The 15751-nt window shown below is 41.9% G+C and overlaps 1 protein-coding gene across 3 annotated transcripts in view; it reads right to left on the bottom strand.

The window, feature by feature from the left end:
* The window catches only part of WWC2 (WW and C2 domain containing 2), a 114438-nt gene that overhangs the window by 23437 nt on the left and 75250 nt on the right, over positions 1-15751 (bottom strand). For all 3 annotated transcript variants that reach the window (XM_081924266.1, XM_081924265.1, XM_081924267.1), the window contains exons 10-14: positions 13815-13904; positions 12343-12959; positions 3849-3972; positions 1858-1938; positions 1664-1750 (exon numbers count right to left, since the gene is read on the bottom strand). In XM_081924266.1, coding sequence (XP_081780392.1) covers positions 1664-1750; positions 1858-1938; positions 3849-3972; positions 12343-12959; positions 13815-13904 — 999 coding nt within the window. The remainder of the gene's footprint in view (positions 1-1663; positions 1751-1857; positions 1939-3848; positions 3973-12342; positions 12960-13814; positions 13905-15751) is intronic.

The raw sequence follows: 15751 nt of genomic DNA, 5'->3' as shown, positions 1-15751 counted from the left end.
TAATATTGCTTCATCCCACAATACAGCTCAGCAACTTGGGAGTGCTCCTTGCACAACACTGCGTGCTTGAAAACAAAGCAAGGAAGGATAAAATAGAAACCAAGCTGGAGCACTCTCTCGCTCTCTGGTCCACATTGTGTTTCCTAAGGCCATGTACACATTAGTGCAGTGTTTCCCAAACTTAGATCTCCCGCTGTTTTCGGACTACGATTCCCATCATCCCTGACCACTGCCCTCAATAGCTAGGGATGATGGGAGTTGTAGTCCAAAAAAACCCCAAGTTTGGGAAACACTGCATTAGTCGCTTGAAACACAGTGAGGTTGTTTCTCCCTGCTGTGTTTCAAGTCCTGTTCTCACTTTTCTATACAAACCAGAGAGGGGAAAGGGATGTCATCACTTGATGCCTATTACCTGGTTTGTTTCCCCACACTGAACTCCTAATTCACCGAAGCTGTTACCTGTGCACATCCAATGGCATCCAGAACTGTACATACCTCCGCTTAACCGCAGCTTCCATTTTCTAATTGGGTGAAAGCTGGTTTGAGGGAAAGTGCATCAAGCTGGGAATATTTCTCAAGAGGCTACAATATACCTATGGACTGTGGCTTATTGTCATGCTTACTCAGTTTCCCAGTGGTGGGAATGAGCTGGAGCAAGAGTAAGCGGTAATGTGTACACAGCTTAAGTCTTGTTGGAGCACTCCCAGACCATATTGTGATGTAGAAAGCAGCCTTTTAGTACATAAATATTTCCACAAATTAAGCTACCTTGACGGAAACAAGTGCTCCCAGTAAAAGAGGCATTTCATGCTTTCACAAAAAGGCGCTGCTCTGCTTATCAAGTGAGAAGGTGAAACTCCATTCCCTTTGAAATGCAAATGCATTACACACATACAATGAATGTTTAAAATGGTCTCCAGGTAGCATATGAATCTCAGATACAACTCAAAAGGTATAGTCGGTTTAAGGTCAGCTCCTTCTGGAGAAGACTTTCTGCTTGCCTGTCAAATTGATAGTTAGAAAAATCCAGGCATATTTCATGATTGGGGTTTTGCTAAACTATAGACACTTGTGTCCTTTTTAGGTAAGGCCAAAAAGCAACAGGAACTTATAAGGACACCTTAGCTGGGTTCACCTATAGCTCTGAAAAAGTTGTGTATAGGCACAGTTTGAAACCTCACAGGTATTAAAAATATCTTCCTATCTTCCTATTTATTTGTTCGTTGCTTGGCAAAGAAAGAAGATGGGTGCTTCTGTGACGCAGAGAAGGAGCACACAACTTTCTAAGGTGAAATGGAATGGAAAAATAAGGACGGGGTCACATGGCAGGGCTTTGGTGTGAAGGGGAAAGTGTAATCTTAGGTTCCCTCCTCCATCACCACCATCTTCTTAAAGGCTATGTGAGTATTTATCCAGTCCGGAAGTAAGACATCAGCCTTTACAGAATAAAAAAAGCACCCTTAAATAATTCTACTGGATCCACCTTTAACCCAGCTTCCTCAGAAAAGCAAAGATCATTGATTTTTGGTATGTGTGGGGAGTATGTGTGTGGGGAGGTGATGAAAGATAAGCAATCAAAAAGGGGGTTCCCACAGCACTTTCTCCCAATTCCAAATATGCCAAGAAATGTGATAAACCGTAATCCGGGGATTACTTTACTTACACTTTGGAGCCAGGGGATACAGAAAGGGCATGGAGATTTTGTAGCTGCCCCACAATGACCACAAAACTTGAGCTGTTTGTATCGTATCTGTTAAGGAGAGACAAAAACAAAACAAAACCCCGCATCAGGCACTTGTAATAAATACATTTGCAGTTGACAAGGAATAGCCTGACTTTTCACATGCGCCGACTTACCGGAGTCCTATTTGCACTTGAGGTGCCTCTAGAACTGCTGCATCATCTTCACTATATGCAACTTCTTCACTATCGTTTGGTCTAGAGAAGAGAGGAAAAGAGGTTGAATAGCCACAGCAGACCAACATTGATACCTCTGAACAGTAATATACTTTATTTATTCTATACCAAAACTGTAAGATTGTTCCAAATGCACTGTTCAAGTCAATGCTTAGGATTTTTCCATTTCATATGTAATATCAAAAAGTGATGACAGAAAAGAGCTACTTCCTTGTGGATCTAGGAAGGAAGTATTGCTAAGGTAGATCTCACTAATGGCTAATTATTTCAGGATTCTCCCTTGAAGGGTCATCATCGTTTATAATTGCTTGTATGCGCAAAGAGAGAACAAAAATCAATAGAAGGACTAGAAACTCCCCCATTCATACATGCTTGCAATTGGCCTCAAATTGTATAAAATTGTGTTTTACCCTTCAGTGTTTATTAGGTCATTTATTCTGATTATTATAAAGAAATGTGCTTTGAAACAAGAGCTTTTTTTAAAACAACAAATGAAAAGTCCTCTGTTCTTGAAAGCATTGCATTGGGTTGTTAGATTATTTTTTCAGTATCTACAAGTAGTATCTTCTTTCTCCTCTTTCTGTGCTAACATGAATGAATGAATGAATGAATGAATGAATGAAAGGCCAACTATGGGAACAATTTTAACTCTCAGCAGCAAGGCAGAATGTGGCAACAAAACCATAGCTGGCTCAGCAGAAAAGCTCAGATCAGGCCCATTGCCCGTAACTAGTAAAGGTAAAGGGACCCCTGACCATTAGGTCCAGTCATGGCCGACTCTGGGCTTGCGGTGCTCATCTCGCTTTATTGGCCGAGGGAGCAAGCGTACAGCTTCTGGGTCATGTGGCCAGTATGACTAAGCCGCTTCTGGCGAACCAGAGCAGCGCACGGAAATGCCGTTTACCTTCCCACCGGAGCAGTACCTATTTATCTACTTGCACTTTGACGTGCTTTAGAACTGCTAGGTTGGCAAGAGCAGGGACCGAGCAATGGGAGCTCACCCCGTTGCGGGGATTCGAACCGCCGACCTTCTGATCGGCAAGTCCTAGGCTCTGTGGTTTAACCCACAGCGCCAGTAACTAGACCACCTTAATTAAGTTCCAGTGGATCCTTAGCTGATCCAGTTCTGTCCCTTCTTCTGCTCCCAGTGATGTTACCTTATGCGTTTGGTGAGCACACCGGGGGGTCCTGCAGATGCTCCAGTCAAAAAAAGGGATTCAGATTGGTCTGCATGTAAGTTAATTACTATTAATACTAATATTTTAATCCTGACTTTGAATTCTCAGATGTTTCGACAGTACACTAATAAATTTAAATTAGGGATATGCAGTATTGTTTTTGCAAAGTTGATATTCCTTTTATATTATTATTACATATTTATAACCTGTCCTTCAAGCCAATGGTTTCAAAATACCCAAAAGATTACAACCCTGCAACCCCTAGCTATACTTGTTTCTTATACAGTACTCCTTTGGTCCCCTGGTTGATGTTTGTTTCTGTGCAGTTTTAAAAATTCTTTGTCCTTTCAATCCACAGTCTTGGTTCATCCACACTGCACTTTAATATGATTGGTTGTGGCAACGCACATTATTTTGGTAAGTGGCATCTGTGAAACACCATCATTTCAGGTGCAGCATTGTGACACTATTGACAAAATGACATAAGTTTCAATAGCCAGTAAGTGTGGGCAAATGAGGCTGAGGATTGTGTGGGCAATGAAACAGCAGGGGAAGCTCATCATCAAAATAGTGAGAAGGTGTTTACAATTACCCAAATGAGCAAAGGGAGTGGGGAACCAATACAAAATGAGATAAATTGTTTCAACTCAGCCCCACATACTATTTTTCAAATTGTTGCAAAATGCCTGGACATGACAGAGCCAGATGCTCAAATTTTAGTTTTGGATAAATGGAATTCTGCCTTAAACCTACTGTTTTACAGAAGCTTCGTATACTCCACTGTCTCCAGCCATGGACTCGTCAGATACTGCAGCAGATACACACCCTGCCTTCTCCTCAAGGTGGTGACTTACTGTTCTTCTTGGTAAGTCAACACCTAAGTAGGCAAGAAGGAAGAAAATCTTTGTTTTAGGTTCTATCAATCTGAAAAGCATATACACAAAGCTCTAAAGTCACAGTCAAGTGAAAAGCATCTTGGACATCAAGCAGAGTAACTCGTTTCATCACAAGTCATTTATTCTTATTTACTGAAATAGCACCACACCTTTTTAGATCCAGGACTCCCCTTTAACCCCAACCTACAATTACATAGAAGAGAGAATGTGTTAAGTGCATCTTGATGTTTAGGGCTGAGAAAAGCTACCGCCACTACAATTCTCTTTTGTACAACCATTAAAGGTAAAGGAGGACTATCTTGCTTTGCATCTTATCACAATATCCCCATTCCCCCCCCCAAAAAAAACCAATACCCCCACCAAACAAAGAAAATGGGAATGCTGGTGCCCTTGATGTGCCAATCTCAGGTCTGGGAATGATCCATTTGTAGGTTCCAACATACTAGTGGAAAACCAATGTATTGCATACTTTCATTAGGGCTTTTGTGCAAAACTAATCAGCTTCATAGCCTAGCACCGTTATTAACTTGCCCATAAGTTTCCCATCAGCATTATTCCAAGTCCTTAGCTACAAATGAATATTCCCCACCTTTCAAGCTTCCCACCACATTCTATTTGAGAAACACTATAAAGCACTGTGCTTGACAAGCCTTACAAATGGAACATCTAAGGACCAAGATAGAGCAAAGGCCCCATTCAACTTGGCCAACAAGTGAATCAGTCCCCACACCTAGCAATTAGGGCAGGATTGGGGAACCTATCCTTTGCCCTATCAAAGTTACTAAACCACAGACAGGGTGAATCAACTAGGGGACTGGTTTTTTATGTGGCTCAGTGGCCCAAGAGATGCCTCTGAAAGTGCAGATTGGGTTGGCTGTCAGATGTCCCAATCTGCATCTCCAAAACTCGACACAGATAGGAAACTGTCCAGCACTGGACAACCTTACATCTGAGAAGAGGAAGCTCTGAAAGTGCCGATTGGGCAGGTCACACCTGGATGATGTACACTTTCAAAGGTGTTGCTCCTCTCCCACATAAAAGGAGCTTGCAGAATGGATGACAGATGGGCTATTCATGTTTGAAAAGGCATCTCTCCTTAGGAAGAAGGCTGCCCAAGTGCTTCAGGTCAGATGACATTAGTTGGCTGGCCACACTTGAATTAAAATATCATACAGAAGAAGAAGAAGAAGAAGAAGAAGAAGAAGAAGAAGAAGAAGAAGAAGAAGAAGAAGAAGAAGAAGAATAGTAGTAGTAGTAGTAGTAGTAGTTTGGATTTGATATCCCGCTTTATCACTCCCGCTGAAGGAGTCTCAAAGTGGCTAACATTCTCCTTTCCCTTCCTCCCCCACAACAAACACTCTGTGGGGTGAGTGAGGCTGAGAGACAGTGTGACTGGCCCAAGGTCACCCAGCAGCTGCATGTGGAGAAGCGGAGATGCGAACCCGGTTCACCAGATTACGAATCTACTGCTCTTAACCACTACACCACACTGGCTCTCTACAGAATTCTTCCTACCAAAATCCCTGTAAGAAATTAATTCTAATTCTGCCTTCGTTTCAGCCGTGATATGTTCTGCCGAATGTGATATGATTCTACTACCAAAACTTAAGGAGAATCTTTAGGGCCAACCACCTCTTAATTTCAATCTTCAGCTCACATCCATGAGCTAGAGTTTCCTGCAGAGAGCAAGAAACATTCACTGTAAGCAGCATCCTGTAATATAATAAGTTGCAAGGCTGAGGAGTCCTTTCATCTGCCAAGGAGCCAAGTGTATTGGTATGCATTACGCCCCCCTCCTGAGTCATGACTTTACATCTTGTTAAGATGTTTAAATTTTAAGGCTTCAGATTAGAGGATTGATTGCTGCATTTCTCCTTTCATTTGTAGCAGTGGGGATGCTTTTTCCTTGATGATGAAGTGCTTTTTCTTCCACCACTTTGAGAGGGGTGAAGGTGATGACATGATTTATTGATTACCCCCAGGAATAACCGCAGCAGTCTGAAATCGACTTTGACAATGACAGAGACTGTCTGTGGAAGAACTTCATGGTTATTCTAACTCTGTTACTCCCAAAGATATTTGGCATGGGAAAACCTATGTTTGAGGACAAAGCCCCCGCACCATATAAAGATGCAAGAGACAGCAGGCATGGATGTTGCAAAAATAAAAAAGTCAAAGTCAATTGGGGGGGGGGGAGAGATGATTTCAATGAGGGAAGAGAGAGAACTAAGCACATGCTTAAATTTCTCAGTGAAATCAACAGAACTAAAAGCAGCTAACAATGAAACTAGATATATACAGGAATTTCAGGAATAGGTTCAATGCAAATGAATGATCAAAAGGTACAGTATGCACTTAGGGGTTGCCTTTCCTATGTGCTACTTAAAGGACACACAGTGAATTCAGATAACTAGCAGTTGCAGATAAACAAAGCTGATATAATGGAGATAGCAGATTATACATAGAAGGATACAAGTTACAGAGTAGCTTCTTTATAACCTACCCAATTCACATTCAAGTAGTAAAATATGCTTAGTATCAAGAGAATGATTAAGCTTACCAAATACATTGGTACTACAGTTGTAAAAAGCAGGTGAAAGCTGCAATTCTATGAACACTTACCCATTTAAACTTAGTAGAACTTACTGAGTTACTCTGCATAGAACTGCTCTGTTAAATGGCAGATTGAGTACTATCGGTAAACCTCTCTCCTGCTCCCAATTTAAACTCAAAGTTAGGATTACAGATATCCCATTTTGCAAATGAAAGAAGAGTTATTTTTTAAGGAAAGTAAATCCTGTCAAATTCTTATAGCCCTTGAATGCTTTAGAGATAAAGGACCATTCAAGCTGCCACAAGAAATGTACATTTAGGGACCATACAGCGTACATATGACAACATTTGTTAGAATAAAAATTCTGCCAATTGGGAATGCTAAATTCTATTAAAGCAAGTAATACAAAGTATACACAGGCCCTCAAATCTTTCCAGTACAGTCGTACCTCGGAAGTCGAATGGAATCCGTTCTGGAAGTCCGTTCGACTTCTAAAACGTTCGGAAACCAAGGCGCGTCTTCTGACTGGCTGCAGGAAGCTCCAGCAGCCAATCAGAAGCCGCAGAAGCTGTGTCGGACATTTGGGAGCCAAAATGTTCAACTCGCAAGGCGTTCGGGATCCAAGGTATGACTGAATTTGGGAGGGCAAAAAAACATTCAGAGTTATGGTACACCTATCTTCCACAAGATACAGGCTCAGACTGAATAAGGGGATAATTGTTTCTCACTCTTATCATGTGTAACAGGGATGGGGAACCTCAGGTCTGGGGACAAAAGTGGTTCTCTAGGTCCGTCTCTATCTGGCCATTAAGAATCTATCCTGAAAGTACATCTCTCATGTATCAAATGCCAGGTAAAGAGGTATGTCTTCACCATTCCCTGAAAGCTGTATGGTGGAAGTACCAGAGGCACCACTGTGGGGACTGAATTCTACAATGTAGGGACTACCACAGAGAATGTCCTCTCCAGGGCTGCTTATTGTCCCCAAACTTCTGAGGGTGGCAGAAATATGAAGAGAGACCCTTCCTGCTGATCTTAACAGGTGGATGTGTGCATGTAAAAAAACCCCAAACAAACAATTCGTTCTAGCCTTTTGTAAGCTAGGATGTAGTATAGTGTATTACAGAAGCCAACTCCTAGGGGCTGAGGTCCCTTCGGCCCCCCACTAAAATATTTGAGGGGGCCACCCCGCAAAGTTGAGTGGAATTCCCATTCAAATAGTGTTTATGCGCGCTACATCATGTAATTGATGTGTTACCTGTCCCCCAGCCTCTGAAAGGTTGTCCATGAAGGAATACAACCCATGGTCTGAAAAGGATTCCCTATCCTGTTAAAAGGAAATTTGTACAACACATCCTTTATCAACTTCATTTTGTCTGCATCTTTGCACAGAACTAGGATATATTTTCCCATTTGTCTGGCAATAGGGAAAGGAAAGCAGAATAAATGGATTTTTGAATACTGGGAGCTATAGGTACATGTTGGATCAGAAACTAAGTCCAAGTGACAAGAATAGGAGAGAGTATGTAAACTGCAGACAACCCCCCTCAGGCCACATGTAGCCAATAAATGCCTTTATTTTTAAACCATTTCTTCCATTACTAATGAGCGGTTGAAACCTCCACAAAGTTTGAGATATAAAACGCAACTTATTCCAGGTTCTGACAGATGTATCAGATAACCACAGTGAGGCAGAATTGAAGGTGTACAGATGTCCAGTTTTCCTGAGCATACATGTATGGCGTCGTGCAATAGAATTTGATAGCCATAGCACTGGGAGAAAACTAGAGAAGATTACAGCTTGCCAATAAAAGTCTCACATTGCACAAAACAGACGCATACAGCCGCCCCCTCCACAAGCTGAGCGAGAAGAAAAGCCTCTTGCTATCTTTTAAAAAAAAAAAAAAAAAAACCCCGACCCTGCTTTTAGCCATCTGCAGTCCTTACACTTTTGGCTAGTTTGTGATAAGCTAGAGAATGTACTATTTCATATCAAGTAAGCTCAGCCAAGTGTGTTAAGCCTGAGTTAAGCACTGAAATACTGTCATTCATATTACAAATAGATTTTTCTTTCTTTACTCAGGCAACTGAGCAGATGGCAGACAGTCAGCTCTGGGAGCCCAGCTTGGGCAATAACAGCTGGCTATCGATATTGTATGTCATGAATCCACTTGGGCTGCAACCAGCATTCTTTGCTACAATGGCCTATGCCATGAAACGAGCTTCAGTTACCACATTAATCCAATACTTGACCAAATCAACTTGACAGCCAGTGTGGTGTAATGGTTAGAGAGCTGAACTAGGACCTGGGAGACCAGGTTTCGAATCCCAAAACGAGGAGGAGAACCACATGCACCACTCTGAGCTACTTGGGAGAACAGGTGTTATATGAATTTAATAAATAAAAATAACTTGCTACAGCTATCCAAAGCAACTAACAGTGCCAGCAACTCTTCTCTTCTTGAACATGCCTGCTTCAGAGCACAATTCAGCCTTCCCCAACCATGTGCCCTCCAAATGTTGTTGGACTCCAATTCCCATTAACCCCAGCTAGCATGGTCAATGATAACAACTGTAAACTAAAAGACCTGGAGGGCACCAGGTTGAAAAAGACTCATTCAAAGCATTGGCATCAGAGCACTATATAGTAGGAGATGTCAACCTCTATGAAGGAATGCCTAGTCCCACATCAATGTGCCCAAGATTGCTGAGCAGGGCTTTGCTATAGGAGCTACTGCCATTTGAGGTAAGTCCAGGAGCAACTGGAGAGAGAGCTTTCTTGATGGTAGTTGCCTATTTATGGAAGTGCATCTGCTAAAGGCTCACTCGGCGCCTCCTTTGCTGTCTTTTCAGCAGCAGGCAACATACTATTACTCTTTCAGATAATATTCTTTAAGTTCTAATTATTTTAATCTGCTTTTAAAAATCACTGGTGCTTATTCTTTTTGCTTTGTAACTGATTTGATCATTATTCTGTTGTGTTGAGGAATACACTGGGAAATTCCTTCATTGAAGGTTTTATAAAAGAAGGAAGGAACAGATGGAACAGATGAATAAATACTAACAAAATTCTCTCTAACCAGGTCAAAATGCTTGTGAAGTTGAACACATGAACCAGAAGGTGGCAGCAATACTGTATGTAAGAACATGGGGAGGTGGGAGAGGAGAGGAGGACAGGTTTTGAACGTGTAGCTTCAGCTGAAGGAATCAAGGAAAGACCGCAAGTGAAGCACAAGAAAGGTATCAGCAGGAGCTGAGACACAGCATCTCTCTCTGTATGTGTGTATTCACACACACATGCCTCTCTTTCTGTTTCTTTATCCTTCCAAGACAGAACTTTGAAAGGAAACCTTATCTCTCTGGATCTAAAAGCCGCAAATCATTTTGGTCTTGGAAACACAAATAAAGCTCTTGATGCCAGAGAACAAATCCATTCACAACAAACTCGCAATACATTTGCTAAGTTCCCAACAGTCAGCTGCTGGAAAACTGTAGATTGTTTGGTCAGTTAGCTAAAGAAAACAGCAGCACACCACAGACTGCTCTTAAAACAGTTTTAACTCCTTGTCTCGAATGACTTGGCATGCACCAGGGGAGAACTGTCAAGGCACTGCCAGAAATTGCCTTAACCCAAAGCTAGAGTCCTATGCTAGAGGACAGAATATTTCAGAAGAGTAAGGGTACCACCCACTTTTGATGGCCAAGCTCAGCTTGGATTATGAGTCTCTCTATCTGCACTCTTAAAAAGCATCTTAAAAAGCAGAGACATCACCTTGCCAACAAAGGTCCGTACAGTGAAAGCTATGGTTTTCCCAGTAGTGATGTATGGAAGTGAGAGCTGGACCATAAAGAAGGCTGATCGCCGAAGAATTGATGCTTTTGAATTATGGTGCTGGAGGAGACTCTTGAGAGTCCCATGGACTGCAAGAAGATCAAACCTATCCATTCTTAAGGAAATCAGCCCTGAGTGCTCACTGGAAGGACAGATTGTGAAGCTGAGGCTCCAATACTTTGGCCACCTCATGAGAAGAGAAGACTCCCTGAAAAAGACCCTGATGTTGGGAAAGATGGAGGGCACAAGGAGAAGGAGACGGCAGAGGACGAGATGGTTGGACAGTGTTCTCAAAGCTACCAGCATGAGTTTGACCAAACTGCGGGAGGCAGTGGAAGACAGGAGTGCCTGGCGTGCTCTGGTCCATGGGGTCACGCAGAGTCGGACACGACTAAATGACTAAACAACAATCTGCACTCTAGAACCCCTGTGGGTGAGTTGCTTAAGGCCTCAGAATGGCGGACATATTCTATATTGACAACTCAGGTTCCAGGACAGTCCTGTTCTGGAAAAATGGCAGCCCAGTGATCTCCCTGGCATAGCCTAACTACAAACACTTCAGGTTTAGATCCTTTTCAGGGCCTTCAGCTATAAGTGCAGTCCTGCTGGGCCAGACCTTGGGCCAATGCAGGTCAGCATCCTGTTCTCACAGGGGCCAACCAGATGCCAATAGGAGGCCCCAAACAGGACATAAATACAACAGCACTCTCCTCCCTTGCACTCTGAGTAACAAAGCCACCATGGACAGTCACCATTGATAGCCTTATCTTATTTACCAATCCTTATCCACCAGGTTGGGCACCATCACTACATACTGTGGTAGCAATATTCAATCATTTAACTGTTTGGAATCTTCCAACATTCACCTTCCTTGGATGACACCAGGTCTAGTATTAAGGGAGAAAAACTCTTTATCCACTTCCCCACTTCGTGCGTAATTCTATACCTTTATCCCATCATCCTTTACTTGCCTTCTTTTCCCTACACTAAAAAGGCTATATTGCAAACTTTCTTAATGAGGAGTCGCTCTAGCCTCAATATCGTTTGGTTGCCATTTATTAATTTCCCAGTTCTGCAATATCCTTTTTTGAAGGGGCAATGACCAGAATAGTACACAATAATGCAAGTGCCGTCACACCATAGATTTGTATAATGGCATGATGGTATTGGCAGATTCATTTTCAGTTGCTTTCCTAATGATCCCTAATATGGAATTTGCCTTTTTCACAGTCATTTCACACTGGGTCATTTTCATTGAGCAATCTCCCACAAGCATTTCTTTGCTGGTCCATCACCACTAGTTCAGAGTGTATATGTGAAGTTAGGATTTTTTGCCCCAGTGTGCATTACTTTAGACTTGCTTCCATCTTAATGCCCCTTCATTCAGTTTAGAGAGATCCTTTGGGAGCTCCATGCAATCCCTTTTTATTCTTACCACCCTGAACAACTTCTTGTCAATTAGTTGTGTACTTCTTTCTAGATTATTCTGGCAGTCAGCCTATCCACTTATCCTGTGGGCTCCTTTTGTGCCTGCTACTTTTCCAGTCATCCACTGCCCAACTATCTGGCTGTCTCTCAATTTACTTCTACCCCGCACTCTTTTTCTAGCTTTTTCCTGGCCTACGATATACAATTTTCTTGAGCTTTGTTATGCAGCCTACTTCTCACATTCTGCCCAGTTGCCCTTATAGGATCTGCCCCAGCTTTGCATTCCAACTCTACCTCACATCTTGCCAGAACTCATAATTCCTGTCTATGCTCAGCTACCTACAGTCCCATGCTAACTGTGACACCCTGAATTAAAAGACAGCTTGTTGCTCTGAACGTGTGTGTGTGTGTATTTCATTTCCAGGATTTAAGTACTAAAAATTATTTCCCCCCCCCAAAAAAAAGAGTGGATATTTGTGAGTACAAATAGCAAGATATACCCATATGTTACAGGTAGGCCTGACCCTACGTTTTTACCTGTATTTCTTGAAGGCAACATGGTTTGCCTAACACTTTCATGGAGGTCTTTATCATCCACCGATGACTGAGAAGATGCTCTGGCTTCAGAGTTCAACAACATTTGGTTCCCACAGAGGCTAATGCCTGCAAAGTCACTGGATAAATCGCAGTCCTCAAAGTCCGTGGTGAGATGGTGCAATGGAGAGTCTTGAGGAGGCACTGGGAATGCACCTTCTAAAACCAAAGGTGATCCAGGAGGGGACAAAGAGGAAAGGGAAGATCTTGAAGACAGCGATGTCACCGATTTTGGAGGTTCAGTTAATTTTGGTGCATGGCTTGCTGCCAAAGAGCTGGAAGAATCGCTGTAGTCCATTCTCCCATGGGAATTGACCACCTCATTTTCATGAATTGTGGTAATAGGGCCCGAAGGAATGTAACCACATTTCTCTTGCAATATGAAGTCCAGTTTATACTGATAATCTAAATCTGTAGGTTGTTCACCTTGGTTATAATACAGATCTGTAGAGCTAAGGGAATTCAGCGACCCCCTGCTGGACGTATTCAGAGACCCACGACTGGATGCCAGGGACCCCAGGCTGCTCCCTGAAGACATAGATAACGTACTGGCTGAAAGACTGCAAAAAAGAAAGAAAAAGATTGAGCATTCATTTCAAACTACTATGTGTCCAATTAGTCTCAGCCCACAATAAAGGATAAAGTATGAATATATAGTCCAGTCAGGTCATAAAGGTGTCAAGTGCAATGACATCTGAAAAAAGGACAAATGTTACAATTTGAGGGTGTAGAGCCTATTAGTCTGATAACAGTTTTTGGAGGCCAGTTAATTAACTATACATCATATTGGTAACAATATGAGGATGTACCAATTATAGTGTAATTTTAGTGTTTAAGCTCATTTTTTGAGGTTTTGTGTCCACAAATGGTCATAATTTCACAGGATATCAATTTGTTCACAATTTATGTGACAGCTTCCCTTAACAGTTCTTCTAGTTCACTATTTGGGACACTCCGTTGTTCCCCCTTGGTAGGTAGGTAGGTGACATGGAACATGTACACATGACAGAAATTATCAGGACCTTTTAAAAATTTCCACTGTGATCACCTCTGCATGCTCAAGACCTTGTTCAGCTAAAATGTGTCTGCTAATCTGTTTTCCCCTTTCCCTCTGCCCACTCTCATGCAGCTGCAATGCCTTGGAGAAGACGTGTGTTGACAGCTGTAACAGCTGTTTCATATAGAAGTTGCTTCTGCTCTGCGGAGTCTGTGGTCTGGGACACAGGCTGTGGGGAGCCAAATATTTATTAGGAGGTACATTAAATTTTTGTGGGGCATAAAAGTAGTTTCCAAGTTAACAAAATTCCACCCAAAACAAACTAGTACTATTTCCAACTAGATATTTTCAGAGCTCTGTTGGACAAACCTCTGTTTTTCTCTTGTCAATAACAACAGTGTAAACAGAGCAACCTTACCTTTTAAGTTGCAAATGCAAGTTAGTAGTTAGTTGACTAGTTTCTTCAAGTTTTTTAACTAATTTATTCCTTCGTTCTTCCAGTTTTAACCTAGAAGATACAAGAACAATAATTATACTTAAAAACTCTTTCAACTTCATTATTCAAGTACATAAAATACAATCCTAAAAACTCTCACTTCACTGCCACCTTGTATTTAAATACAGTGGTACCTTGGGTTAAGTACTTAATTTGTTCCAGAGGTCCGTTCTTAACCTGAAACTGTTCTTAACCTGAAGCACCACTTTAGCTAATGGGGCCTCCTGCTGCCGCCGCACCGCTACAGTATGATTTCTGTTCTCATCCTGAAGCAAAGTTCTTAACCCAAGGTACTATTTCTGGGTTAACAGAGTATGTAACCTGAAGCGTATGTAACCTGAAGCATATGTAACTCGAGGTACCACTGTAGTTTAAACAGCAGACAAAGTTCCCACAGAACCCTAATCTTCTCCTTGCTGGTCAAAGTGACAGCAACTGAAGGAACTGTTAAACAGCTTTGCATTGGCAGATAATGTGTGCACAAATAATAACTGATTGAGCAGTATCTGTTATTCAGAATTTTTTTAAAAGTTTCCATAGCAATGTCATTCTTATGGCCAGCTGTTGCACATTGGTTTAATAGCAACCTTGCACTAATGAGGATCTATGGCAAGATGGCCCTTACCTTTTCTAATTCCTGTGTATATTACACAGTACCTTAAAGCAACTGGTTTCATTTAAAAAAAAATGTTTCTGGCCCAAATAATTGTGATATGACCCTGATAAAGGCTATAATCTTGTTCTTTTAAACTGCTCAAATCCCACTGACTTCATTTTTTGTGTTGCACTGCAGCCTGAATAGCCAGAGGTGGACAGAGAGTAGTGTTCCATAAGAACAAGGAATAGAACAACTTAATCAGCAGGGCTGCAAGGAGATATTATGTATTATTTATATTTATTAGCCACTTTTTTCAGAAAAGGAAACTCAAAGCCATTCTCAAAAACAAACATTAAAAACAGGAATAAAACTGATAACCTGGGTCCAGGGGCATTTAAGTATATGGAATACTGACATAACAAAACATATTTTGAATGCAGTATTTCATGATGTAAAGTTTTATTAATAACCATTAATACATGCTATACATATTAGGCAATTGTGGCTCCATACATTCCACTGAGCAACTAAGCACATTCCACAATGGCTTCTTCTTCAGCATCCGATGACTGTTTTAATGTGTTGGGGCCTCCAGGCTTGTGGGACCCCAGGGTAGTTAGTAAATTGAATCTGATGCATATGGAAGCTTTTTTAAAGGAGGGCCACTGACCCATGGGAAAAGTTAATTGGGGCTGGAGTCACAAATGGATTAGAGCCTCCACTGCCCTCCTCTCTCTCTCGTTTGTGGTCATCAGGACACGGCATGTCCTGCTCCAAGGGTGTGGTCTCTTCCTTGACCTCATGCTGCACCTTTGAAACACAGCATGAAATCAGAGACCAAAGGAAGTACCTTTGCCACCCCTCTCCAACCTAGAGCTGACAAGGAGCAGCATGTGCCTGCTGGATGGCTCCAAGGGAACGGCTGTGTGGAAGGAAGCGAATGCTTTTAGACACCCCCTGGAAGCAGCACCCAATGTTCCAGCCCAAAGGTGTATTTATAGAGTCTGCTGCCCTTGGCAGAAGAGATTGGCTGCCCCTGCTACAAGGAGTTTCAGGGCAATTTTCACCCTTCTGCACTGTTGCTCTTCAGAAATGCTTTCCCCCCAAAAAAATGATCCAACAGAATCATGTGCAACGTGTAAGTCTAGATTAAATAAAATTAATGTAAAGTTGTTTAAACATGTGTAAATAATTCCAATTACAGAATAAAAATTTCTGTCACAGAATCTCTGTGCGGTTCTGTTGTTTTAACAAAAGGCTA

Source organism: Podarcis melisellensis, assembly GCF_964234715.1.
Source record: "Podarcis melisellensis genome assembly, chromosome: 9".
NCBI classification, from domain to species: domain Eukaryota; kingdom Metazoa; phylum Chordata; class Lepidosauria; order Squamata; family Lacertidae; genus Podarcis; species Podarcis melisellensis.
This window is presented reverse-complemented; position numbering and strand designations above follow the sequence as displayed.